The sequence below is a fragment of the Elgaria multicarinata genome, chromosome 14 (assembly GCF_023053635.1).
Source record: "Elgaria multicarinata webbii isolate HBS135686 ecotype San Diego chromosome 14, rElgMul1.1.pri, whole genome shotgun sequence".
NCBI lineage: Eukaryota > Metazoa > Chordata > Lepidosauria > Squamata > Anguidae > Elgaria > Elgaria multicarinata.
In genome coordinates this window covers 29,578,326-29,603,665 of record NC_086184.1, presented here as the reverse complement: position 1 = coordinate 29,603,665, position 25,340 = coordinate 29,578,326, and the positions used below count along the sequence as shown (strand labels likewise).

General features: G+C 48.2%; 2 protein-coding genes across 3 annotated transcripts in view; both read left to right on the top strand.

Moving 5' to 3' along the window:
• Positions 1–25,340, top strand: part of TMEM170A (transmembrane protein 170A) — a 382,399-nt gene that overhangs the window by 258,726 nt on the left and 98,333 nt on the right. The gene's annotated exons all lie outside the window — the stretch shown is intronic.
• On the top strand, positions 1,484–22,734 carry ADGRG5 (adhesion G protein-coupled receptor G5). The gene is made up of 11 exons (XM_063141473.1): positions 1,484–1,566; positions 4,645–4,792; positions 6,391–6,528; positions 8,755–8,871; positions 10,631–10,673; positions 13,047–13,156; positions 15,395–15,516; positions 19,200–19,468; positions 21,159–21,258; positions 21,791–22,068; positions 22,428–22,734. Exons 1-11 carry the CDS (start codon positions 1,484–1,486, stop codon positions 22,514–22,516), a joined length of 1,497 nt encoding a protein of 498 aa, XP_062997543.1. The 3' UTR covers positions 22,517–22,734.

Genomic DNA, 25,340 nt, shown 5'->3' with positions numbered 1-25,340 from the left:
TCTCCCCTTTGTAAACAGCTTCTAGTCATGTGCTACATTTCATGTAATGCAGAGATGGACTTGGGATTCTACATTAGCCTTTTCGTGTGTGCAACTTTTCTGGTCCAAGTTTCAGGTACGGATGTCGTTTGGGGGGGAAAGGGGGCGGGGTGACCTGATTTTCTAGCAAGGGGTTGTGACTTGGAGGCCTAATGGCCAAGTTCAAAGGGATCTCAGAGGTGCTTCCACACCCGGTGCTTAGTGTAGAATTGCCACACATTGTTCACTCATCCTTTGTGGGGAAACAACATGACATTGTCATCAAACTGTTGGGCATTTCTACATGAGGTAGAAAGTAGGTTGTGACCTTTCAGCAAAGGAAAAAGTCGGCAACTTTTTAAGCATGCGGTTTCGGGGGGCGGGAAAGCCTACAGTGGCTCAAGTTGGTGGCTGTGTCATATAAACGATATAGCACCAGTGCACAGCCACTACAGGGTATACAGGGCATATAAACAGCCCCATGGTCCATGTGGTGGCTGCAGGGCCAGTGCCAGACTATTTTGCGCCCTAGGCAAGGTGAGCTACTTGCACCCCCCCCAAATTGCGCGGAAGTCGGAACGTGTGCGCCAAGTGGAGAGCTGTGACTGGCTCACTTCGATTTGGGACCGAGCCATCTGGAATTCACCGGGACTTACTTCCATGCAAACGCAACCCGCTATGCATCCTGGCGTCCCGATCCCCTCCGCACATTTACTCGGGGGAATAAGGCTTCCGAGTAAGGAGGCATAGGCGGATCGGGCTGCACTGGTGCCTCCCGGTGCAACGCTTTCTCGGATGCAAGTCCCGTTGATCCACGCGCGCAGGATCGGGAAGTAGGAGAGTTTGCCTTGCGAGGAGTCCACAAGTCCCTAGTTTTCCTGGGGGAAGGGAGGGGGAGTCCCGCTTGCCCGCCTGCCTGGACATTGCAGCCTGTTTGAGGAGAGAGGCGAGGCAACCCGGTGCACTTTCCTCGGGAGTAAGGCAGAGGCTGGCTTGGGCCAGGGTTGAGCTTGCCACATGCTTTTTCTTCTTCTGGCGGTGGCGGCCTCCCGGCTCTGGGAGGGCAGCTTCCGGGTGGCTAGAGTGGCCCTGGGAGGGCGGCTTCCAGGTGGAAGTCTGAACATAGAGCCCCCACCCCACCTCAGCGTCCCTGGCTTTGCTTCGGCTGGGCGGGCGCCGGGCGCCATCTCATCTGCCCAGGCCCAGCTGAATCCTCGGGCCGGGCCGGCCTGGCTCATAGCCAACAATATGTGTGAGTGCTGCGATACGCGGAGCCCCTCTTAGCTTAGCGCTCTAGGCGGCCGCCTGAGTGGCCTCTATGGTAGCACTGGCCCTGGGTGGCTGGAGTAGATATGGGAATGGTTTGGTCAGTTCACTATGAGAACAGGTGCTGTTTTTTCCCCACGCTGATTCCCCTTCTTTTTCATGTCACCTGTAAGGAACGGTAACCAGCCGGGAAACAGCAATGGCCAATGTTGAGAAAGCCATGAGAGACTTTGAGAGGCACCCAATAGCAGAATGTCTTTCCAAAAGAAAGGAGATGATAAAGTAAGTCCCTATCTCAGATCCTGGTGCTTTTGTGCTACAGAGGGAGCCAGTGTGGTGTAGTGGTTAGAGTACTGGACTGGGAGTCGGGAGTTCTGGGTTTGAGTCCCCACTTGGCCATGCAAATCCACTGGGTGACTTTGGGCCAGGCAGAGACTCTCAGCCCAACCTACCTCACAGGGTTGTTGTTGTGAGGATGAAATAGAGAGGAGGAAGATTGTGTACTCTGCCTTGGGTCCCTTGGAGGAAAAAAGGAGGACACAAATGCAACAAATACATAGAATAAAGAAGGCAGGTGGGGGGCTTCTTTCATTCAGCTCCTGCTGTTCCAGAAAAGACGAGTTTCAGCCTGAGTGACAAATTCCATTCCAGAGAAGTTCTCATTGGGGGCCTGATTCCCATGGTGGGCAGGGCTGAAGGCCAAATGGGGCTTGGCTGCCCCCAACCCCCAAATACCGGGATAGTTTAGCTTCAGACGCTTTCTGCCAGTCACCAAGCCTTAGGAGAGGCATTTCAACCTTCTAGAAGGGGGAAGAACTGTGCAAAAACCAAAAAGGCCACCCAGTGACCGGTGGTTGAGTGGAAGAGGGTAGAGCCGGGGCTGGGGGAGAGAGCCTGAGTTCTGCACCCCTATCATTTGGGGTGGACGAATCTATTGGTTTCGCTCTTCCCCACCATTCATTTTTTTAACCCTTAAGTTCCTTCCATCCTGAATGTAAAGAGATTTACAAATTTTGGTAAATTCTTATCAAAACTAAACTGAACAAACTTCTCACCCATTTGCATTAGTCAAATTCAATACAGAGTTCCCAGCACAGAGTTCCCAGCACAGAGTTCCCAGCACAGAGTTCCCAGCACAGAGTTCCCAGCACAGAGTTCCCAGCACAGAGTTCCCAGCACAGAGCTCCCAGCACAGAGTTCCCAGCACAGAGTTCCCAGCACAGAGTTCCCAGCACAGAGTTCCCAGCACAGAGCTCCAGAGCTCCCAGCACAGAGTTCCCAGCACAGAGTTCCCAGCACAGAGTTCCCAGCACAGAGTTCCCAGCACAGAGTTCCCAGCACAGAGCTCCCAGCACAGAGCTCCCAGCACAGAGTTCCCAGCACAGAGTTCCCAGCACAGAGTTCCCAGCACAGAGCTCCAGAGCTCCCAGCACAGAGTTCCCAGCACAGAGTTCCCAGCACAGAGTTCCCAGCACAGAGTTCCCAGCACAGAGTTCCCAGCACAGAGCTCCCAGCACAGAGTTCCCAGCACAGAGTTCCCAGCATGTGATACAGACGCACATGATGAATAAGATCTCAACAATCAGTTGAACATAGTTCAACAAGTGTTCATAAAGTTAAGATGCCGCCCAAACGTGATAAATAGTGAGATTATTATGGCTAAATTGTTACCTAGAAATAAACTTCTCCAACACCAGCGAGACAAAAACCTTAACGGAACACCTTTAGCGATCACCTACAGTTCACGGTCGGCGACCTACAGCCCATCCTGGAAGGGATGTAGCAGGAGACACCCTATGCTAACTTATAACCTGAAGCACTAGGGACAAAAACTAGGGTTTTGACTAGGGACAAAACCTCATCACTGGACTCAGAGCAAGGTACTAGACCTTGCAAGAAACCCAAATGCCAGTTGTGCTCATTAATAAACACCAATGATAATGTAGGTGGACCCAATGAGGTGACTGTGGAAGAAAAACAAGCCTTAACTTTGTGTTTAGATCACAAACAAAAGTCAGAGACATTTTGTTCTTGCAATTGCAAGGGAAGCAGCTGGACAGAGTGTTCTCAGTAGGGCTATGCACGGACCTCCTCCCCGATCCGCTCAACACCCGATCTGCAAATTCCGGATCGGGCCTGCTCCGCCCCACGTCGATCCCCCTACGGGCTGCTCTGCTCCGCTGCGGAGCTCCAGCTCCAAATCGGAGCTCCGCAGTGGCAGCAGTGGCGTCAGGTAAGGCCCCCTCCCTACTCCCCCCTTACCTGCATCCGTCGCGGTCTGGCAGCGGCTTCAACTGGGCCCGAGGACTCAAACCGGAAGACCAGGCCGCAGCGGCCTGGTCTTCTGGTTTGAGTCCTCGGGCTCAGTTGAAGCCGCTGCCGGAATGCGACAGACTCAGGTAAGACCCTTCCCCACTGCCCTCTTACCTGGCTCCGCCGCTGTTGCTGCACAGACTGTGGCGCCGGCACCAGGTAAGGCCCTCCCCGGTTGCAGCCTGGTCTTCCGGTTTGAGCCTCAGCTTCAGGTGAAGCCGCTGCCGGAATGCGACGGACTGATGTAAGACCCTGTCCCCTTACCTGGTTCCACCACTGTCGCCGGTGCCAGGTAAGGCCCCCTCCCTCCTCCCCCCTTACCTGCGTCCAGCGTGTTCCGGCAGCAGCTTCACCTGAGGCCGAGGCTCAAAGCAGAAGGGCAGGCCGCGATTGCGGTCTGGTCTTCCGGTTTGAGCCTCAGCCTCAGTTGAAGCCACCGCTGGACCGCAACAGAGGCAGGTAAGCCCCGCTCCCTCTGCCTCCTTACCTGGCTCTGCCGCCATCCCCGCATGGACTGCGGCAGCGCCAGGTAAGCCCCCACTTACCTTTTTTTCAAAGCTCTGGATCATGGCGAAGGATCCGCTTGGTCTCGATCCTCTTCGCCTCGATCCGCAGCCCCCCAACCCGCTTCGTCTCCGCCTTTGTCAGAGCACAGCTCTAGTTCTCAGTCCTTGAGCAAAATTTCAGCTTGCATAACTTTTAGGCAACTATTTATATTTTTTAACTAAGTCTTGTAAGCACCAGACATGATCAGCAAAGCATGTTACAGGTTGCCTCCTGATAGCAGATATGCACAGTCCTGTAATGTAAAACAGCTAGTTCTCTCTAATTAGCTTTAACGTTTGGATGTATATTTAGAGGAAAAACTATAAGATTTTAGCAACTGATGAACTCTCCAGGGGAGTGTGTGATGAAATGTAGGCACTCTGGGGGTTAATGTTGAGCTAGACCATAATATAGAGGTTCATCACATTAGGGCATGTCCATCTGTAAGTCTGTGTGCATTTACGCTTCCCTGCCCCCTCTCTCAACAATTCTCCATCACAGAGGCAAGCAACATTTGGAGAAGACCTTGCTGGAAAGCAAGTTCCATAGTGAGAATATCACCATTGTGCACGATACTGTTCAGACATTAATATTCAGGATAAATGCTAGCAATTTCAGAGGACTGTTTATCAATAGTGACAACTTAAAGGTCAGTATTTTCCCCACTCCCTGCCCTGTTGTTGTTTGACCTATAGTATCGACCATGCTGCTTAGCATAAACGTATGTCCGGAGCATACATAGCTTTAGAAATGCACCACACTTTGTTTAGATGTACAAAAGGTCAATTTCAGGGGGAAACTGTCCTGATTTGCTTCAAAAGCTGGTTGAGCAGGAGATGATTGGCTAGCCCCGAACCAGGCAGTGCAGAGTGCTGATTGGCTAGCCCTCTTTCACCTTCCTCCCTGAAAATGGTTTTCGACAGCTTTGATTCAGCTTTTACTTTTTCAAAAAGGGGGACAAATGTATGCTTAGGTGGCAACTCTATGCACACTTTTGTATGGATAAGCCCCATTAAAACAGTGGGACCTACTTCTGAGTGAACACAATGGGGTTATGCTGTGTATTAAATAAATGTGCATGTACCTCTTTTAAAAAAATAAAAAACACAGCCTGCCTGAAGCATGGGAAGACGCAAGACTAAGGACTTAGTCAGTAGCTATTAACACATCTGACAGCCACAGGACCAAACTAAAAGTGTTGTTGGCGATCCGTGGACCTGGGGAACTTAAGAGGGTGCTTTTTGTAGGGCTGTGCCACTGCTGGATTGCCTACCTGGCCATGCGAGGTCCTGCACGGCTCCCTGCAGGGTCCATGGGCGCCCCACAGCCACCGGTGTCCCCTGAGAGCTGCCCGCTTTACTTCTCCTCCTTGCCAATGCTGGGACCTGAAAGTGTGTGGAAAGATGGGCGATCCACCTGGACCAGCAGTGGTGAGGCCACGAGCGCCTGTCGCTCTTCAACCCCAGTAGGTCCATCCCTACCTGCCAAGGCATGCTGGGAGTTGTAGTTTTTTCTTCTCTGGATGCAAGAGCTGTGCAGGACGTGGAGGCTACTCTGTGAAATAGCTGCTGAAGCCTTGGACTTCCAAAGCTGGGGCTGAATCTTGCACAGTCCTACTTTTTTGTTCTTCTGTTAGCAGAAGAAAATGCAGAACAGTTGCCATTCCAGACATTTCTGTGGCCTACATTGATCCCTTAATTGGCGATTCCCCAATATGATTGTTTTGTCCCCAGAGCAACCTTCCCAACCTGGGTCTTTCCAGATGTTTTGGTCTACAACTTCCATCAGCCCCGGCTAGCCAGCATGGTCAATGGTCTTCTACATGATGCACAGGGTGTCCTCTACCTCTGAGCTGTGGCTTCTTCCTTCTATGAATTGCGAAGAACTCAGGGAGGGGGGAGTTATGGGGTACATTATCAGTTCACACCAGTTGGAAGTTGGACCTGTTAGATCTCACCCCACATGAACTGAGACCTCAATTAAAACTGCTGCACAGCTGCACACAGAACGAGACTAATAGTGATGAGCAAGAGATCATTCAGGCAGGCTTATTTGCACTTACTGATCTCAGTGAGGCAGCCCTGAGAATCTTCCAAGAAGTCCCAAAGCCCAAAGTCCCAAAGAGCACAGCTTGAAATGTCCTTCCTGGTCCTTGACCGTACCAGCCTGTTTAATTTGTCTTTGGGATTATAATAAGATGACCTCTTCCAATGTGCACATGTGTGTTTCGTTCTGAACATCCAACAGCGCAATGCTTCAGTGAGGACCCCAACCCGTCATTCTATGTATTTCCCTGATGTGCTTACAGAGACTGTCAAGGGCAAACATGTGCAACAGGAGATGCAACTGGTCTGCATTTACCTGAAAGCGTCTTGCCTCTTCCAGGTAGGCACACCTTGTTTATTTTACTTGTATTTAGTAAACAACAAAGCTTTTTACCTCATGTTAGGTTATTTTGGACCAATGCATCACATGTATTTAACCTGAAATATTTGAGGGGGGAAATTAAAGCACACCTAACGTGATTTAAATTTTATATTATATAGAAATGCTTGTTGGAATACTTGTAAAAGTTTAGAGCCAATAGCATGTACTTCCCTTACATTGTTTAAATTTAAGAGAGAGAGAGAGAGAACAAGTACTGAAAATGTTGACACACTAATTACTTTTCGCAACCCAAAGAACGGTACATGATATGCTGACAACCAGTCATCTATTTCAACAGAGTTTAAGAGTGTCTATACATTAAAGGGGAAAAAACCACACATCCTTACCAGGTTTTTTCCCCCTCGGGCTTTTCCGCATTCACTAAGGGCTCCTTCAGATGCGGCCACGTGATTTGTCACTGAAAATCCCATTGAGGGATTTGTCATTCCCTCTAGTCAATGTTTCATAAAGCTCAATGAAGCAGCACCATCTAGTGGCGGAATTAATCCCGCAATTATTTTAAACACTAGATTGTCTTGGTGGGCGAGGGGTTAGCGAGATTTCCGGTGAAGGCACGAGACGTCCTGGAGGTTGACAGCATCACCATTGGCCCATCAGTTTGCCTCCTGGGAGAACAAAGCATAATTATTCCGCAAAGAGCAGGTTCGGAGGGTAGGAAAGCGGCAGACTCAACATTGTAGCATGCCTAATACCCAAGCTATTTTGTCCCACTGCATGTGGTCAGCATTTATCCGAAGACTGATCAATGGTTCCCAGCCTTTCTGGGCTGGTGGACGAATTTGGAATTTTGAGAGAGCGTGTTGTTGGCATGCTTACAAAATGGCTGCCACAAGAGGGTCTTTTTTGTGAACCGCCCAGAGAGCTTCGGCTATTGGGCGGTATAAAAATGTAATAAATAAATAAATAAATAAATAAACACCAGCAGATGCATTTGTTTGCTTGAAGACTTCGTTGTATCAAACTAAGGAGTATCCCAACCCATGCAAAGTGGGTCCATTCACTAATCAATAATAAAACATATTATTTTGAAGTTTGCCATCTTTATAATTAATCATCTGCCTCTCCAATGCAGTCGTGTGGATTTCTTGTGCCACTTTGGCAAATTTGTCTACTGTGCAGACGACAACTGTATGGCTTCTACACAACACAAACTTAAGCTGAAATCCCAAGAGCCAGTTACAGTATGTACCCTATTTCTTCGATTCTAAGATGCACTTTTCCCCCCATATAAACATCTCTAAAAATGGGGTGCGTCTCAGAATCGCGGGTGTGTCTTAGAGTTTTTTTTTCTGTTGGTGGTACTGAAATTAGTGTGTCTTATAATCGATTGCGTCTTACAATTGAAGAAATACGGTATCTTTTTTCCACAAAGGTGCTCAGGAGCACCTTTGCAGCTTCAGCCTCTGTAGAACCACCACAGGTGTGGTATAAGAGAGGCCCTTCTCATTTGTCCACTTGTGAGAGCAATTAGGTGGGTGTTCACATGGGAGAGGGCCTTCCCTGCAGTGGCCCCAAACCTCTAGAACAAACTCCCACCAGAGGTCCGCCGTGCAGGTTTTCAAGAAGGCCTTAAAAACATTTTATTTTTCCATGCCCTTCCTATGAGTGCTGCTATTGTTGTTCCTGCTGGGTTATTTATTTATTTATTTATTTATTTATTTATTTATTTATTACATTTATACCGCCCAATAGCCGAAGCTCTCTGGGCAGTTCACAAAAATTAAAACCATGAAGAGCATATTGTTTGAGTTTCTATTTTATCCTGATCATATTTTCATTGCTTTTAACATTTTAACTGTTTTTATGAATTTTATCGCTGTAAGCCACCTTGTGAGGGCTTATGCCCTGAAAGGCAGCCAAAACATGATTTGGATAAATAAATAATAAAATAAGTATAATGGTTTGAGTGACAGACTAAGGTGAGAAAGACCAGAGTTCAAATCCTCCCTCAGCCATGAAGCTCACTGGGTGATCTTCAAGCACTCACTATTTCTCAGCCTAGCCTACCTCATAGGGTTGTTGTGAGGGGGGAAAATGGAGGTGGTGGCAGGGAGAACCATTTACTCTGCATTGAGTTTCATGGAGGACAGGCGGATTACAAATGTAGTAATTTTAAAATTATTTGCAAATTGCAGCCCAATGCTTCTGTTCTTTGTTGAGTAGGATGAGAAGAACAGCTCTCTACTGAATGATGACATCTTAGGGGCAACACTTGGGAACACCAGCATTGCTAACCTCCGTCAACCAGTGGAGATCCGGTTTTGGCACAACTATACACTGGTGAGTAGTAATGCTGCCACCGCCATTGGCCCATCAATTTGCCTCCTGGGAGAATGAAGCATAATTATTCTGCAAAGAGCAGGTTCGGAGGGTAGGAAAGTGGCAGTCTCAACATTGTAGCATGCCTAATACCCAAGCTATTTTGTCCCACTGCATGTGGTCAGCATTTATCCGAAGACTGATCAATGGTTCCCAGCCTTTCTGGGCTGGTGGACGAATTTGGAATTTTGAGAGAGCGTGTTGTTGGCATGCTTACAAAATGGCTGCCACAAGAGGGTCTTTCTCACTCACAAAATGGCTGCCATGGTAGGCATGGCCAGTCACAAAACTCCCATTTTCCAGAAGCCAAACTGGTGAGGCTAAAAGAAAAGTTGCTTGCCCAAGATCTTAAATACAATCCAGAGGTAGGGTCTGAGCACCAAGACATGTAGAACGTTATCAGATGAGTGTTTTATCGCACGCTCATTATTCACGACTTACAGATGTCCACAGGTCCTTTTGATGACGATGTGTGCCTCCCTCCTATGCCTCTCCCACTCCTTCTGGCGTTCTTTCCATCACAAAATAGACCCTTTTAAATCTGATTTTTTTTTAATGAATATTTTTTTAATGAAATGGAATGTGCCGCCATTTCCTGCTGTGTGCAGGAAAAGCGGTGTGATAAAAACCGCCACAGAATGGGCCACGTTGTTTACTTCCTCTTTCTTCCCCTGTGTGAAGAAAGAGGAAGTGTCATGGGACAGAAGTGTGTGTGTGGGAAACAACGATAAGGAAACGCAATTCTCCCCCATCTGATGATGCTCAAAACCAGTCCTTTGAAGCACAGTTTTCTGCTCCAGCACCCATTTCACAGAAGGCACCCTGGCCAAGAAACTGAGTGCAAGGCAGAGGTGGGGAGAACGCTCCAAATGCCAAATCACATATTTGCCCCCACAAAGCATAACAAAATGCCCATTTCGCAGAAGGTAACCTAGAGATGCTAGAAAGTCACGTACCACTCCCCAACAAGCCATGGCAAAACACACACCAGACGGAGAGACAGAACACACAACATACCACCCACAATGTCCAAGAATGCCTCTAGGGTCCAAAGGCATTCTTGGAAATGAAGATGGCACTGGAGACTAGCACTTCGCCTTGTGCCTGCATGCCTGCCTCCCAGCTAATTCTTCTTTTAATTTGAAAAGACCTACTGAAAGGAAAGATGGAGGCGGGGGGACACACAGGGAGCTGAGCCTAGCAGGCATCAACAGAGGTGTGTGAGACCATCCGTGTCAATGCATGCCACAACTGCATTTTACCAGTACTGTGGATACCTCCATAAATCTTCCAGTTCTTAAGATGGGTTGGGTTGGGGGTGGGCCCGTGGGCCGTTTGGGGCAGAATGCCTTGCTGTGTTGGGAGAGTCCTGCTGCTACACGATAATGCTCTTTTACACGATAATGCAGGAGATGGGCAGCGCATAGCTGCTGGAGAAGGTCGCAGAGAAGGCTGCAGGCCTGGCTGAGCATTCCCGCACCAGAGCTGTATAAACTGGGAGAGCTCATCTGGTAAAGAATTAAAAAAGGGGGGAGGGATTTGAGTGGTGATGGTGAGGAGGGAGTTGTGTTGCTGTGGCTCATCATTCAACTAACAGGCATTATTCCAGTTGCCACGCTCCTTCCACATTAGTGATGTCATTTGCACGGAGGAAATCGGCTATTGAAGGAAGTGAGGTCACAGCAGTTTGTCTCTTATTTCCCTCCCTGTTCCATTCTAGGCCAGTTCCAATATGACCTGCGTCTTTTGGTTAGAAGGAACAGGTAATGTCAGAATTTATGTATCTTCTTCCTTCCTTCCTTCCTTCCTCCGTTCCTCCAGCCCCAATTTTCCATTTCGATTAACATTTTGGAGAACCCAAAAACCTGCTCACTCTTTTGTGACATTTTAGTTGCTCCTAATAAAGGTGCTACTGTAATGAGAATTTGGGATACCTTTTGTATTGTGTCTATTTAGACTGTAAGCCTGCAGGCGGAACCTTAATTTTTTTATACAGCTAATTCTCATAAGAATAAGAAGAATAAGAAGCAGCAGCAGCAGCAGCGGTCCAGAGAACTGTTTGCACATGGAACACATCCATCAAGTTACTATTACTACTATTAGTATTATTAGTATTAACTTGATGGATGTGTTCTATATGCAACCAGTTCCTAGGACTACAGCCCATACACTATTGCTATTATGATTATGATTATTATGTCGTCTTCTTCTTCTTCTTCTTCTTCTTCTTCTTCTTCTTCTTCTTCTTCTTCTTCTTCTTCTTCTTCTTCTTCTTCTTCTCCTCCTCCTCCTCCTCCTCCTCCTCCTCCTCCTTCTCTCCCTCCTCCTCCTCCTCCACCACCTCCTCCTCCTCCTCCTCCTCCTCTTCCTCTTCCTCTTCCTCTCTCCTTCTCTCCCTCCTCCTCCTCCTCCTCCTCCTCCTCCTTCTTCTCCTTCTCCTTCTTCTATTATTATTAGTAGTCATAGCAGGGCCGGTGCCAGACTATTTTGTGCCCTAGGCAAGGTGAGCTACTTGCGCACGTGTGCACACCCACACCCAAATTGCCAACTTCGATTTTTAAGAACAGAAGTTTTGTAGAGAAACCCCCCACAAAACTTGAACTTGTTATGTTTTTTCTCAAAACCACTAATTTGTACAAAACTGTGGCCCTTAAAGGTCAGTACTGCGCCCCTCTGAGGTCTGCGCCCTCGGCGACTGTCTAGTTGGCCTAATGGTAGTGCTGGCCCTGAGTAGCAGTAGCAGTCGTATTTAATATTGCGATAACTGCTAAGTGAAATAAACTTAGCTTTCAAACTAACAAAACAAGCATATAACGAATAGAAAGGAATAAAAAGGTATTTAAAGAGTGCTGATATGACTAATAATCCTGAATGCAGGCAGTTCTCAGGACCACTGCTGTTGGCTTTTATGAGATGGAACAGCATATACATGCAATTTCCATAAATGGCTTTTTTAATTAAATTGGAAGCCCTGGTAGTTATGGGGGATTTAATGGCTTGCTTCTACTGTGAGCCCAGTCTAGATCCGGGGGGGGGGGAACGTGGTTGCTGTTCCTCTGGAAGGAGATCTCCCATTCATGCCTATGGATGCTCTTTTCCAAGGCAAAATGCAGGCGTGAGGATCCCCAATTTGGATCAGGCCACAGCAGGTCCCTGTCTGGATCACACACACACCCGGCACGTACTTTATTAAAGCTGTTCACGCAATTGCTATTTGTATGAATGATGTCTTGTGACTTGTCCAGTGGAGCAGCTGGTAATTTTAGATCCTGGACGTAGTGGATGGATGCATCACCTCCCTTTTCGATGGCCGTGCGTGTTGCTTCCATTGTGAAACAAACAATTAACATTTCGCTTCGCCTCCCAATCACCACTCCATCCTTTACAACTGCTTTGATATTCCCCATATTTATTTCTTATTTATTTAATTTAAATCCCGCCTTTCTCCCAAAGAATGGCACTCAAGGAGGATCACAATAAAATTGGGATTAAAAATAAAATCTTAATTAAAACAGAACAGAGAAACAAATACACTACAAACACAACAATGAAAGAAATAAACAGCACCAACTAATTAAAAGCCCCTTTAGCATCAGACTAACTTACATGCCAAAGGCCTTATTGAACAAAAATGTCTTTGCCTGCCTGTGGATGGACAAGAGAGATGGGGCCAACCTAGCCTCACTTGGCAGGGAGTTCCAAAGCTTGGGAGCCACCACCAAGAAGGCTCTCTTTCACATCCCTATCAAATATGCCTCTGATGGCAGCGGGACTAAGAGGAGGGCCTCTCCAGAAGATCTTAAATCTCAGGCAGGCTCAGAACAATAACAACAAGACTTAAAAACTATTCTCTGGGCACGTGCAGCTTTGCATTTTAAACTCACTTAAATCATAGAACCTCCATGACTGCAGGAATAACACGGAGTTTGCTTCTGCTACCCTGATGCCCTCATCACCTGCTGCTCCCTGGGTGGCTAGTTGCTGCCTCCCCTGGCCTGTGGGGCCCTGAGCTTTAGCCCCAAAGTCCACCTTCGCTGCACCACTGGCCTCGTCTACTTGGGTGCTTCGTTTGTTGCTCTTCAAAGGGGAAGTTGCTGCTGCTGTCTGACTACAGTTGTGTCTCTTCTGTTTGGCAGAAGCGGACGGCCTGGGGAGCTGGAGCCAGGAGGGCTGCAAAACTAACACCAGCCAGGAGGGCATCGTTCTGTGCCAGTGCAGCCACCTCACCTATTTTGCCGTCCTCCTGGTAAGCCTGCTGCAGCTGCGACACGGGTCTCTAGCAGAGAGTTCTCCTTGAGGAGGCCAGCCTGGGTCTGGGCTGCACCACTTCACGCTGCCTGAGGCAGGCTCATACATACGAATGAATATGGCCCCTTTGGGAGTAAGCCAGGGCGACCCTATGGAAAGGAGGCTTGCGACGGCACGGACCTTATACAGAAGGCCTTGCCTAGCACACCCTCGTCAAGCCAAGCGCCACCACTTGAACAACCTGAGGGTAGGGTAAAACACAACCTTTCCTCATATGAGAGGGTAAAGGCTAGATCTGGAAAGGTTTTACTGTGTAGGTAATAAGCTGAAATATGTATATATATATATATATATATATATATATACATACATGGTGTTTATGATAGTAACTGTAGAGATGGGGGGATTCTACACGTTGTACTGAGGGCGCTTGCATGCGCTCCCAGTGCGCCCCCAAAGTGATCGTGTAGCTTGCCTGTTCAAAGAGATGAGGAAGAGGCGGAGCAGGAGGCGGCTGGGGAATCCGGCCACGTCCTTGCCGCCGCCGCCGCCCACCTACCTCCTCGCCGGCCGGGTCGGAGAGCTTGGCGGAAGAAGGCGGGGCGGAAAGCGGAAGAAGCTCTCCGACCCAGCTGGCTCTTTCGCCGACAGCAGGAGGCCGGCGGGGAGGTGGGCGGCAGCGGCGGCGGCAAGGACGTGGCCGGATTCCCCAGCCGCCTCCTGCTCCGCCTCTTCCTCGTCTCTTCGAACAGGCAAGCTACACGATCGCTTTGGGGGCGCACTGGGGGCGCATGCAAGTGCCCTCAGTACGACGTGTAGAATCCCTCCAGGTGGTAAAGCCAAGCAGACATGTGGTTTGGGGTAACAAAACAAAATGTTTATTTTTGTTTAACAGATCTTAGTTACTTTCAATGCAAGTTAACCTGCTTAATCTACTAGTTCTAATCAAAACAGTAATCTTAAGATTTTATCTCCATCACTGAACACATCACTGGACACTCCAAACTAAACAAACGCTAACTCCCTTAACCACCAACTAAAAACTACCTCACACTCCCCTCAGCCAGCCTATTTATCCTCCTCCCTCCCCCTCTCTCACCGCATCACTAGCCACACCCACTCAGTCAAACACTCTGCACTCACTAGACATACAAACCTCAGACATACCTAAGGGACAGAAAGGTGGGAATCGCCACAGAGCTCCTGTATCTTTAACAGTTGTATTGAAAAGGGAATTCCAGCCGGTGTCATTGGTATGCATGCAGCACCTGGTGATATGCCCTCTTCATCACCACAGCCAAAGCTGCAGGAGCCCTGCCCTCTTTTTATTTATTACATTTGTATACCGCCCCATAGCTGAGGCTCTCTGAGTGGTTTACATAGGATAAAAACACTTAAAAACAATATACAGAAATTTAAAATCACAAAAACATACAAAAGCAAACCCAGGCTAATTACATATTGCTAAATGTCTGGGCATTTGTATTATTTGTATCTGGGCCAGATCTATACCAAGCCAATCTACACTTTGAAAATGGTTTGAAAACTGTCCATGGCGTGTGTCCTGGGCCCCAACAGTTGTCACTACTGTTATAAACCATTTTAAAGTAATTGTTTAGACAAGCCTAACTTGTCATGTTAGGCTGGGCTCCTGCAGCTTTAACGGTTGTGATGAAGAGGACATTTCAGCAGGGGCGGCATGCATACCTGCTGAAATTCCCTTTTCTATGCAACTGTTAAAGATACAGGAGCCCCCTGTCCTCCTTTCCATAGGGTCAACCTACACAAAGCCCCACCAATGCTGGGGCTTGAGGAACATCTCCTCATTCCTTCTCCTAATTGCAACAGCTCTCCCACAGCCACACAAGCCATACACAGAGTAGTAGGGCATCAGTGTCTACAGTGGTTAATAAATAAAGGAATAAAAATAATGTCCTTTAGGATTGAGTAGTCAGTAAATGTTCACCATGCAGCACCTGGTGAAATTCCCTCTTCATCACAACAGTTAAAGCTGCAGGAGCCCTGCCCTCTTTTGAATCTGGTCACTCTAGTATAGCTAGAGTTGTGATGAAGAGGGCATTTCACCAGGTGCTGCATGCAAAGGACACCTGCTGAAATTCCCTTTTCTATGCAACTGTAAAAGATACAGGAGCCCTGCTCTCCTTTCCATGTGGTCACCCTAACTTAATTCCTTCCATCTTTGTCTTTGCATCCTTTTCCTTCTCTTGTCATTCAGCAAATCTCCCCAACCCCTGTGGATGAAGCTTTACTGGTTCCTTTAATCTACATCACAGATATAGGCTGCAGTGTCTCAGCTTTGGCTTGTCTGATCACCATCTGCTTGTACGTTTTCTCAAGGTAACTAAAGTGCTCCTTCAGTAAAGACCTGAGGAATGTTGCTTCCGGGATTGTAGACAGGCAGTCATTTTAATGAGAAACATTTCACAAACCTGCAATCTTTGTTTGACCAGACACAAGAGTGAGATGAGTTCAAACAAACAAACAAATAAACAAACAAACAAACTCAAAACTGTGACCCCTCTTTCAAACCATGGTCAAGGTTGAAAAATGATTGCTTCTCTCCAGCCCCAGGCAAATGTAGAGACAGTGTGTGTGTGTGTGTGTGTGTGTGTGTGTGAAATTAAAGTTTTCTTTTGTATTGACTCCTTTCTCTCCTCCCTCAAATTACAGCTAAAACTTTGGAAAACAAATCATTCAGAGGAGATATGTGTGCACAAACTCATTTAGTGGGGGAGGTCACCTAGCTGTGTTGCTCCTTAAAATTTTCCATTCGTCTCAATGGGATCTTTATAGGAAGCTACTGAAATTAGTCGAAGTCATTTTCTTTAAAGCTTTTTCATTGCTCTTTTTTTTTACACTACAAAGAAGTAAGAAGCTTTATTACTTTAATCGTTTATTTTACATCATGCCCCACCGAAAACATAACAGTAATGTTGGACCTTTGCGTTTCATTTAATGTTATAGCTTGGCCCTTCCCCTCCCCCCTTCTTTTGCAGAATAGTAAGAGAGGAGGATGGGATTTGTAAGTCATTGGGGGAGCATATGAGCGTGAGGCAGCAACCGGGACCTGTGGAGGGGCGTAAAGAGGAATTCAGCTAGTGAAAGCCTCTTTGGGGTGTAGGCTGTCAGTTGCAATTAATTCATGAAGGATCTGTAAAGCCTGGGCAATGAGAGGGGAGTTGCAGTCCCCACATATACAAGCACACTATTTTCCGGAGGTCTTGACCAAGACCTGGTCTGCAGATTCTACGTTTAACTACAGACATGAGCATGGCTGGCATCAAGGTCAGCATGGCTGGGCCTCTGCTATGGGCCCATTTTCCAGCAGGGGCCCACTGTCCAGACCTGGGCCAGATCTACACGTCGTAGCAAAGGCGCTTCCGTGCGCCTTTTTTAAAGACGTACCTAAAAGAAGCGCCTCTTTCTTTACTGTGTGTACTGTGAGCTAGGCAGCGCCGCCTGCGGAAGAATCTCTACCCCATTCAAAGGCGCTGCTCGGGCCGCTTCCCCCTCGCGTGTTCTTCCATTCAAATAATCCCCCCTCCCACCCGGCGGCTCTTCTGGCGCGTCCCGGTGGCGGCGGCTCCTCCTGCAAAACACTTTTCTCCCTCGGTGTGTTTGTATTTGCGTTTGTGTGCGTGCGGCGGACGAGTTCAGCTCCTGCCTCTCGCTCTCCCCCGCGGTGTCATCTCCCCAGGACTCTCTTCGGTGTGTGCTCGCACACGTGCACGCAAATGCAAATACAAACACACCGAGGGAGAAAAGTGTTTTGCAGGAGGAGCCGCCGCCGCTGGGATGCGCCAGAAGAGCCGCTGGGTGGGAGGGGGGATTATTTGAATGGAAGAACACGCGAGGGAGAAGCGGCCAGAGCAGAGCAGCGTCTTTGAATGGGGTAGAGATTCTTCCGCAGGCGGCGCTGCCTAGCTCACAGTACACACAGTAAAGAAAGAGGCGCTTCTTTTAGGTTACATCTTTAAAAAAGGCGCACGGAAGCGCCTTCACAACAACGTGTAGATCTGGCCCTGCTCCTCTTCCCCTTCCCCCTTGCAACCTGCTTTTCCACTGGCCTCTCACTCGGGCCCAGACAGGGGTGTTGTTGGCTGAGTTCAGATGACACTTTAGGCAATGCGTCAGGGGCAAGGAGGGCAGGGGATAGGCAACTCGCCATGTGTTATGTTGCCGGTGCCACGACACACTCTGAACACCAGGCCTGGCCGCAGCTACTCCCTGCTCAAGCCAAGCACCACCGCTTGATACGCCTGAGGCGAGGGATAAAAACCACCTTCCTCCAAACTATGTGGAGAAAGGGGTTAAATGGAGAAGGATTTCAATAACAAAATAATGTGCTGTGAATTATATTTGCTGAGGTGAAGTATTGTCAGAGTGGGTGCTAAATGTGTAAACTTCAGATGATAAATGCCAAACAGACACGTGGGATTTTTGTGGTAGTTAAAACAAAATAATTAAAATTTATTTTAAAAGTTCACATGCTTTGTTTCAAAATAAAACATTTAAAAGCCTTTTTGAAACCTTTCATCCAATCCTTTCACCCATTCACATACACGCTTTCCTTTCTCTCACACTATCACTCTTGAGCTTTCTTTATTATCGGTATTGTTTAATATACATCAACTATGTGCACACCACACTCCAAAGACACCACTCTCTACCCTGAACCTCAAATTCTCCAGACCCAAGTACTCTAAACCCCAAGAGCTAACGCACAGAGAGCCCTAAGAGTACCTAAAAACTCTCTCACAATCCCCTCCGTCCTTCCCTTATATATCACTCCTCCCCTCTCCCCAGACATTCTAACTCCGCCCACTCAGGCCAACATTCTAAGCACCACAGCCTTACAAACTCCAGACATACTTTTGGGAACTGACATGTGGGGTGTAGCACCACAGCCGGTATTCCCCACACAACATGTTGTCCTGCCCCCCGTCATGCAGCTGAAAGTCCCGTCATCCTTCCGGGCGGCTGTTGCTCCTCCCTCAGCCCTCCCGGCCCTAAACCATCATGCGTTACAAGTTCTGCCGGCTGTACAGGAGCAGCCGGGGCACTTTCAGCCACTCTTGCCGGAGAACTCTACGGCCAATAGAAATAACGTGCGGCACACGCGACGGAGCCTGCCCCATGACGTTTTAATCAACGGGTCTCCGGCTAAGCAACGGAGCACCCCGTTGTTTTTCTCCGTGGGTTAAATGGGGAAAAAAATCATGTACCCTGAGTTGTGTGCTCATTTTGTGTGTGTGTGTGTGTGTGTGTCCCCTCCCCTCACATGACACGATAAGCAACACAACTGACGATTGACTCTTTTCACACCCACACCCACCCGTTGCTTATCGCGAACCCAGCCACTGAGAAGGACCGGCAGCAGATCCCACGGCCTACTTTCTCACCGACTCTCTACCTGTCAAGCAAGGATGGGAAAGGGGAGGAGGAACAAGAGCACCTGGTGATAATGCCGGTGAGAAGGTAGCCTCACTAAAGGAGGGAGGCCCCCACTGAGGAGGTCTTGCCCTAGGGCACTCAAAAACTTGGAATCGGCACTGGTCATGAGATCTAGTAACTTGGCCTTTTTAAAAGATAGACATAAAAACTAATGCCTTAGCATTTTAAGGCTGCAATCCTATACACATTTACCTGGGAGTAAGTCTCACTGAATGCCATTGGATAGACTCCCAAGTAGACATGCGTGGGACTGCACAGTAAAGCAGGGGTGAGCAACTTGTGGCCCTCCAGATGTTTGGGCCTACAACCCGCATCAGCCTTGGCCAGCATAGCCAATGGTGAGAGATGATGGGAGCTAAAACGTCTGGAGGGCCACAGCTTGCCCACCCCTGCAGTAAAGAACGCCAACATCCGGTGCCTAAAGCCACTTCCACACCCTTGAGACCCCTCTGTAAGTGCTCTGAAGAGTGTCAACAGACATGACCTGCACTGTCCTTTTAGTCTTTGGTTTTTGTGTTGTACCAGCAAAACGCTCCAGTTTATGTTCCATTCATTACCCTCGACAGGAAAATCCAGCATGATTCCACAACGAAAATCCACATGAACCTCCTGGGGGCCCTCTTCTTTCTTAATATGTCGTTCCTGATGGGCAAATTCCTGGCATTCATTAAACCCCCATGGCTGTGTGCAGTCGCTGCGGTCTTCCTCCACTACTCACTGCTCTCTTGCTTGACCTGGATGGCTATTGAAGGCTTCCATCTCTACATGCTCGTGATCAGAGTTTACAACTCGTATATAAGGCGCTACCTCCTTAAGCTCTGTTCTGTTGGATGGGGTAAGATCTCACCTTTAGGAGAGATACCACAGCTCAGGGGAACACAGATTGGCTTCAGTTCCTGCTGGGATCTCCAGTGTATTGTTCTAATAATTCTAGGGATTTACTGTATATCCCAGGGCAGCTGACGAGAAATCCAAGTGACCACAAAGGCAATTGAAATCATTAAACCCTTAAATATAACACAACTTAAAAGAGCAATATTCAAGCAACCAGCAGGGATGAAGTAAAGGCAAAGCAGAGATTCAAGAGGCTGAGGACCCCCCCCCCCAAAAAAAAGTCCTTGCTGGTGCTCAAAAGACATCAAAGTAGGTACCAGGTGAGCCTCCCTGGGGAGAGCATTGCACAGCTGGGGAACAACCGCTGACAAGCCCCTTGCAGTATCTCTGAGGGTGGAAGCATCCAAAGAAGGGCCTCTGTTGATGCTCCCAGTGTAGAGGCAGACACATACGGAGAGAAGTTCCACGCTGTGAAAGTCAACAGCAGCACTTTGCATTGAGTCTGGAAATGAACTGGGACTGTTGTTTAGTTCTTGGGCATTATGGATCTTGGCCAGAGGGCCTGGAAAAGAGGCTTTGGGGAGCTCTTGGGCCACTGTGCGAGTAGAATGTTGGGCTAGGTAGGCCTTGGGTCTGTTCAGCAGAGCTCTCTTGATGCTCTTACTGCCAGCTGGAGCAGATCTGGACTGGCAGCGAAGCACCCAAAGGAGGCAGAGTTGTGGGGAAAATGCAACTTGAGTTTAACAGAGGGGACTAGGTGCTGTATATGCAGGAGGTCCAGGTTCTGTCCCAAGTGTCTCCAGGTAAAAGGATCTCAATAGCTGGGAAAGGCCTCTCGAAAGACTCCATGCTGGTCATGGACTGGTGGGCGTCATGCGTTTGCAACACAACCTGGCTACGTAATAGGGCTGTTTCCAAGGGATGCGGGTGGGGTGGGGGAGGGGGATCAAGATGTGGGTTGGAATTTTGTAGTCTTCCACTGTCATTGTTGTAGTCTTCAACTAGGTGGTGGTGGTGGTTATTATTATTATTATTATTATTATTATTATTATTATTATTATTATTATCCCACTTTTTTAAATGAAGTACACAAGACAGCTTACAAAAATGCCTACATAATGTAAAAGAAGATAAAATATTGCCTTCAAATCACAACAAATATATATAATTTAAAGCAGCAGCAGAGAATGCGATAAAACCAGACTTCTGGAAAAGACTGCTTAAGTAAATAAACACACTTTGACTGACAGAAATATTATTATTATTATTATTATTATTATTATTATTATTATTATTATTATTACGCATTTCTATACCGCCCCATAACGGACGCTCTCTGGGCACCTAGGGGAAACCGCCAGACGACTCCTCTTGCAACGGAGGTTTCTCCAGGGCCAGTTGGAGCGATGTATCTCTGCTGCTTGTGTCACAGCGGAAGAGCAGCAAAGGCATCCGTTCTCCTGACTGGACTCTTTTGGCATTCTGGTGGCCCCATCCCACCCCCTTACCTTGCTTTCTCTGGACTGCCCCATCTGGGGAAGGTCAGAAATGGAAGCACGCGTGGAAAAGGAGCTGCTGCATCTGGTTGGGGCTGGGGGGCTGGAGCCTTTGGGGGCACCCAAGGCCTGCGTATGTAATTGCCTAAGATCTTGTTTTTGGTCTTGACCATAGTGTGTTCTTGGAGTCCACAGGGTTCCCCGGCTTAGCAGTGTTGGCAATCGTCCTGATCAAGAACAATAGTTATGGTGCCCACTTTGTCAAAACCAGCTCTGATCGCAGCAGCAGCGCCATGTGAGTGTTGGGGAAAGTGTGGCTTTGTTTGTATGGCTTTTGTCGATATGAGTTCAGTTATGTGGGCACCAGGAGGTGTGGAACCTCCGGCCCATGGGCTTAATCTGGCCACAGAGACTCCACATACAGCCCCCGGGGGCTTCCTCTGCAGGCCCCGTTAGGTCTGCAAGGTCCACCCCTTTCCAAAGCCCCTGTCCCTACAGGAGAGGAGGTGAAGTTCCCATATGGCCACACCCCCTTCCTACCAACCGCGAATCATTGGATGGTTTTCTGGCTTTCGTGGCAGTTCCTCCCTTCCTCTCTAAAAGGTTGAAATGCCCTTCCTAAGGCTTAGTGACTGGCAGTAAGAGCCTTTAAGCTAAAATATCCCGGTGTTTTTGGCCCCACCTCCTTTGACTTTGGTTCCACCCACCACCGGAATGCGGCCCTCAAGAGCTTCTCTGAAACTAAAGTCAGTCCTGGGTTGAAAGAGGTTCCCCAACCCTGCTCTACTTTCACTAGAAGCATCTCATTGGCTCCTCTTCTTCTCTAGGTGCTGGATCACAGCCCCTGTGATAAACCACATCAACTTGATTTACTTCAGTGCCACCATCCTCTTCAACATGGCTGTCCTGGCTGTGGTAGTTTGGAAGGTCAGGCAGCTCAAAGCCAACCCTCTTCGTCAGCGGAAAGAGCACTCCTGCAAGGACCTGGTGACAGTCCTCGGGCTGACATGTCTCCTGGGTGCCACCTGGACATCGGTTTTCATCTCCTTTGGGGTGTTCTCAATCCTACAGATGTTTCTCTTCACTGTCCTCAGCTCACTTCAAGGTTTGTGAGCTCAGCATAACACTGAAAGTCAGGGCTGGCCCAAGACATTTTGCCACCTGAGGCGAAGAACAAGATGGCGTCCTCTCCCATGTCATGTAAAAAAGCTGACTAGGTGATGGAACAGCATCCTTCATTGAACCTGAAGGAAGCAGGCTAGCTTAGGGGGCAGAGGGCAGGCTGTAAGGCTCAGCTCTCTTCTCCAACACCTTGCTGCCACCTCCCAGCATCTGCTGTCTGAGGCAACTGCTTCACTCTGCCTAATGGTAGGGCTGGCCCTGCTAAGAGTCAACCCCCCTCCCCCAATACATTCCAATTTGCAAATCTTTCCTTTCACTTAAAGTTGCTTTCTTTGCTCACAGGGCTGTTCATCTGCCTCTGGTATTGCTTCTTGAGGTGCCATTCCCAAGAAGGCACCTCATGGCGATCCTCCTTTCGTTCATCTCAATAACTGCAGCTCGACATGACGTATGAAGCCACTGGGCGAGAGGAGGCCATCAGCTGCACTGAGATGCGAAGAAACCAGGCTGCTGTTGCTAATCCCTGCAGTGCACAAATGACTGAGCCCAGTGGAGTGTTGTTAGAACTCCCTGATGCATTCTGAGCAGCCTACCTTTGCTCTTCACCCCATTTCTCTCTCAACAGCTCTTCTCATCTCCATCTCCTCCCTCCCTCCCTCCCTCCCTCCCTCGCTCTCTCCCTCCATCCCTCTCTTCCTTCCTTCCTTCCTTCCCTCTCTTCCTTCCTTCCTCCCTCTCTCCCTCCCTCTCTTCCTCTCTTCCTTCCTTCCTTCCTTCCTTCCTTCCTTCCTTCCTTCCCTCTCTTCCTTCCTCCCTCCCTCCCTCTCTTCCTCTCTTCCTTCCTTCCTTCCTTCCTCCCTCCCTTCTTCCCTCTCTTCCTCCCTTCCTCCCTCCCTCTCTTCCTCTCTCCCTCCCTTCCTTCCTTCCTTCCTTCCTTCCTTCCTTCCTTCCCTCTCTTCCTTCCTCCCTCCCTCCCTTCCTCCCTCCCTCTCTTCCTCTCTTCCTTCTTTCCTTCCTTCCCTTCCTCCTCCCTCCCTCCCTCCCTCCCTCTCTTCCTCCCTCCCTCCCCAGGGTCATCTCTTATGTATCTTAATCGCTTTCCTTCCATTCCCCCATTTTTTCCTGCTCTTCCTTCCTTCGTCTGCTCCCCTGCCCCTGTCAGGCAACCTCTTTGCCCTTTCCTCACCACTTTGCCCTTTACTCAGGAGTCTTCATCCCTCACACAGGTTTGCCAGGAGCAGCCGGCCCGGTTCAGTGGAGCAGCAGCATATTTTGACGGCACTGACGAACCCACACCGTTTTTGGATCCCCTCCCCTCCCCTGCCCTGCCCAGCATGCTCCGCCAAGCATCCTCTGCAACATTAGGGGGGCAAACCTGTGGGATGATACAGCAGCAGCTTGAGAGCAGCAAGCGGTTCTGGGCCACCACTGGCATCTACAGTTCCCCTTTGCCTTCCCCCCCATCCTGCAGGAATAAAACCTCTCCTCAAAGACCCTGCTTCAACTTCTCCTACTTTTTCTTCAACCTGCCCTATTCCCTTGTGTGGATTGAATACTGCAGTCCCTTAAATACTCTGTCCAAGGCCAGGTACGTAGTACCCAAGGCCAGTCAAGTCCTTTTGGCACCTGAGGCTGAAAATCCTACACACTTCTGCCCTTCCCTGGCAATAGAACAGAACAATAATAATAAAAAATCAAATAACAATTCTCTGCCATTTCATGATACTGAAAATTAAGTGTCGGAGGCAGATGTGGTAGAGCCAGCCTGGCTGCCCTGTAACTGCCACAGAACCAAAGGCCCATCATGATAGAGGTTTAAGCATCATCTACTTTTTGTTTAGGCCACAGTGAGATGGGCAAAGTGCTACTCTGAATTGCTCCAGGTGGTCACCATTTTGACTGCAGTTCATATGACACCCTGTGTAATGGCAGTCGGAACCCAAATGTTCCACAAGCAAATGCCCGGTCAGAAATATTTATTTATTTATTTATTTATTTATTTATTTATTACATTTATATACCACCCCACAGCTGAAGCTCTCTGGGCAGTTCACAAAAGTTAAAACAGTAAACATTAAAAAGTATACAAAATTTTAAAACCATCAGAAACATAAAAATAACAGTATAAAAACAACAGTAAATAGCTCTGGGTAAAGCGAGGAGAGCAAGTGAAACACAGGACGGCAGCCATTTTGAGTTCAATTGTTGCTAAGGTGGCCATGTGCCCTCTTTTAGAGGACAGTCCTCTGTTTTAAGGGCTGTCAAAGGACTTCCCTCTATTTGGCGGTGTGCTCTACTCCAAGGACTCTCCAGTCCAAGTCCACATTTAAAAAAAGATCCCTGAGAAGGATAGCCAGGGTAGCCATACACTCCTCCTCCCCAGAGGAATCCCCATGGTTATGTATGATATCTCAACTTTAGCCATATCACACCTTTCCGTTAGCCTTTAAAAAACAGCAGTGAAAGTGAGCATGTAAAAGGTAATGGGGTGTAGGTCTTCTCTGGTCCTCCTGTGATTCCAGTAAGGGTCCTGGCATCCCAGTGAAGAGCACCTCTTCCTGGCTGGTGGAGCGTGAGACTCAGAAGAGTTTCTGCTGAACTAGCCAAGCTCAGCCTGGAGAAGAGAAGATTGCGGGGAGACATGATAGCACTCTTCAAATAGTTAAAAGGCTGTCACACAGACGAGGGCCAGGATCTCTTCTCGATCCTCCCACAGTAGATAGCACATTATTATTATTATTATTATTATTATTATTATTATTATTATTATTATTATTATTATTACATTTATATCCCACCTTTTTTCCTCTAAGGAACCCAAGGCAGCGTACCTAATCCTCCTCTCCATGTTATCCTCACAACAACAACCCTGTGAGGTAGGTTGGGCTGAGAGTCTGTTAAGTCACCCAGTGGGTTTCCACGGCCGACTGGGGACAAGAACCCGGATCTCCCAACTCCCAGTCCAACTCTTTAGCCACTACACCACACTGGCTCTTTATCATGCAATTTAGGTTTATTACCACATTTTTAAAATAGTGGGTGCACTATAAACGCCTTGTGTAGAGACACCTGTAGTGTACATTTCAGCCCTTATGGTTCAAATGTGCCCTTTTTACTTCACCAGCCTCAGGCTGAGAAAGAAGTGGAACTGCTCAGTTAGTTGACATATGCTAGCTGTGAGTGAGATTGCAGTAATGTACAAATAGTAACCACTAGATGGGGTGAAAAGACAATGATTGCTATTGCAGGTTTGTT

Excerpts from the sequence above, each read along its gene's own strand:
- ADGRG5 (XM_063141473.1), top strand. The coding sequence starts at position 1,484 with ATGGCCAATGTTGAGAAAGCCATGAGAGACTTTGAGAGGCACCCAATA. Across the intron at positions 8,872-10,630 it reads TTTGGCACAACTATACACTG|GCCAGTTCCAATATGACCTG; the intron begins GTGAGTAGTAAT and ends GTTCCATTCTAG. Across the intron at positions 10,674-13,046 it reads CTTTTGGTTAGAAGGAACAG|AAGCGGACGGCCTGGGGAGC; the intron begins GTAATGTCAGAA and ends TCTGTTTGGCAG.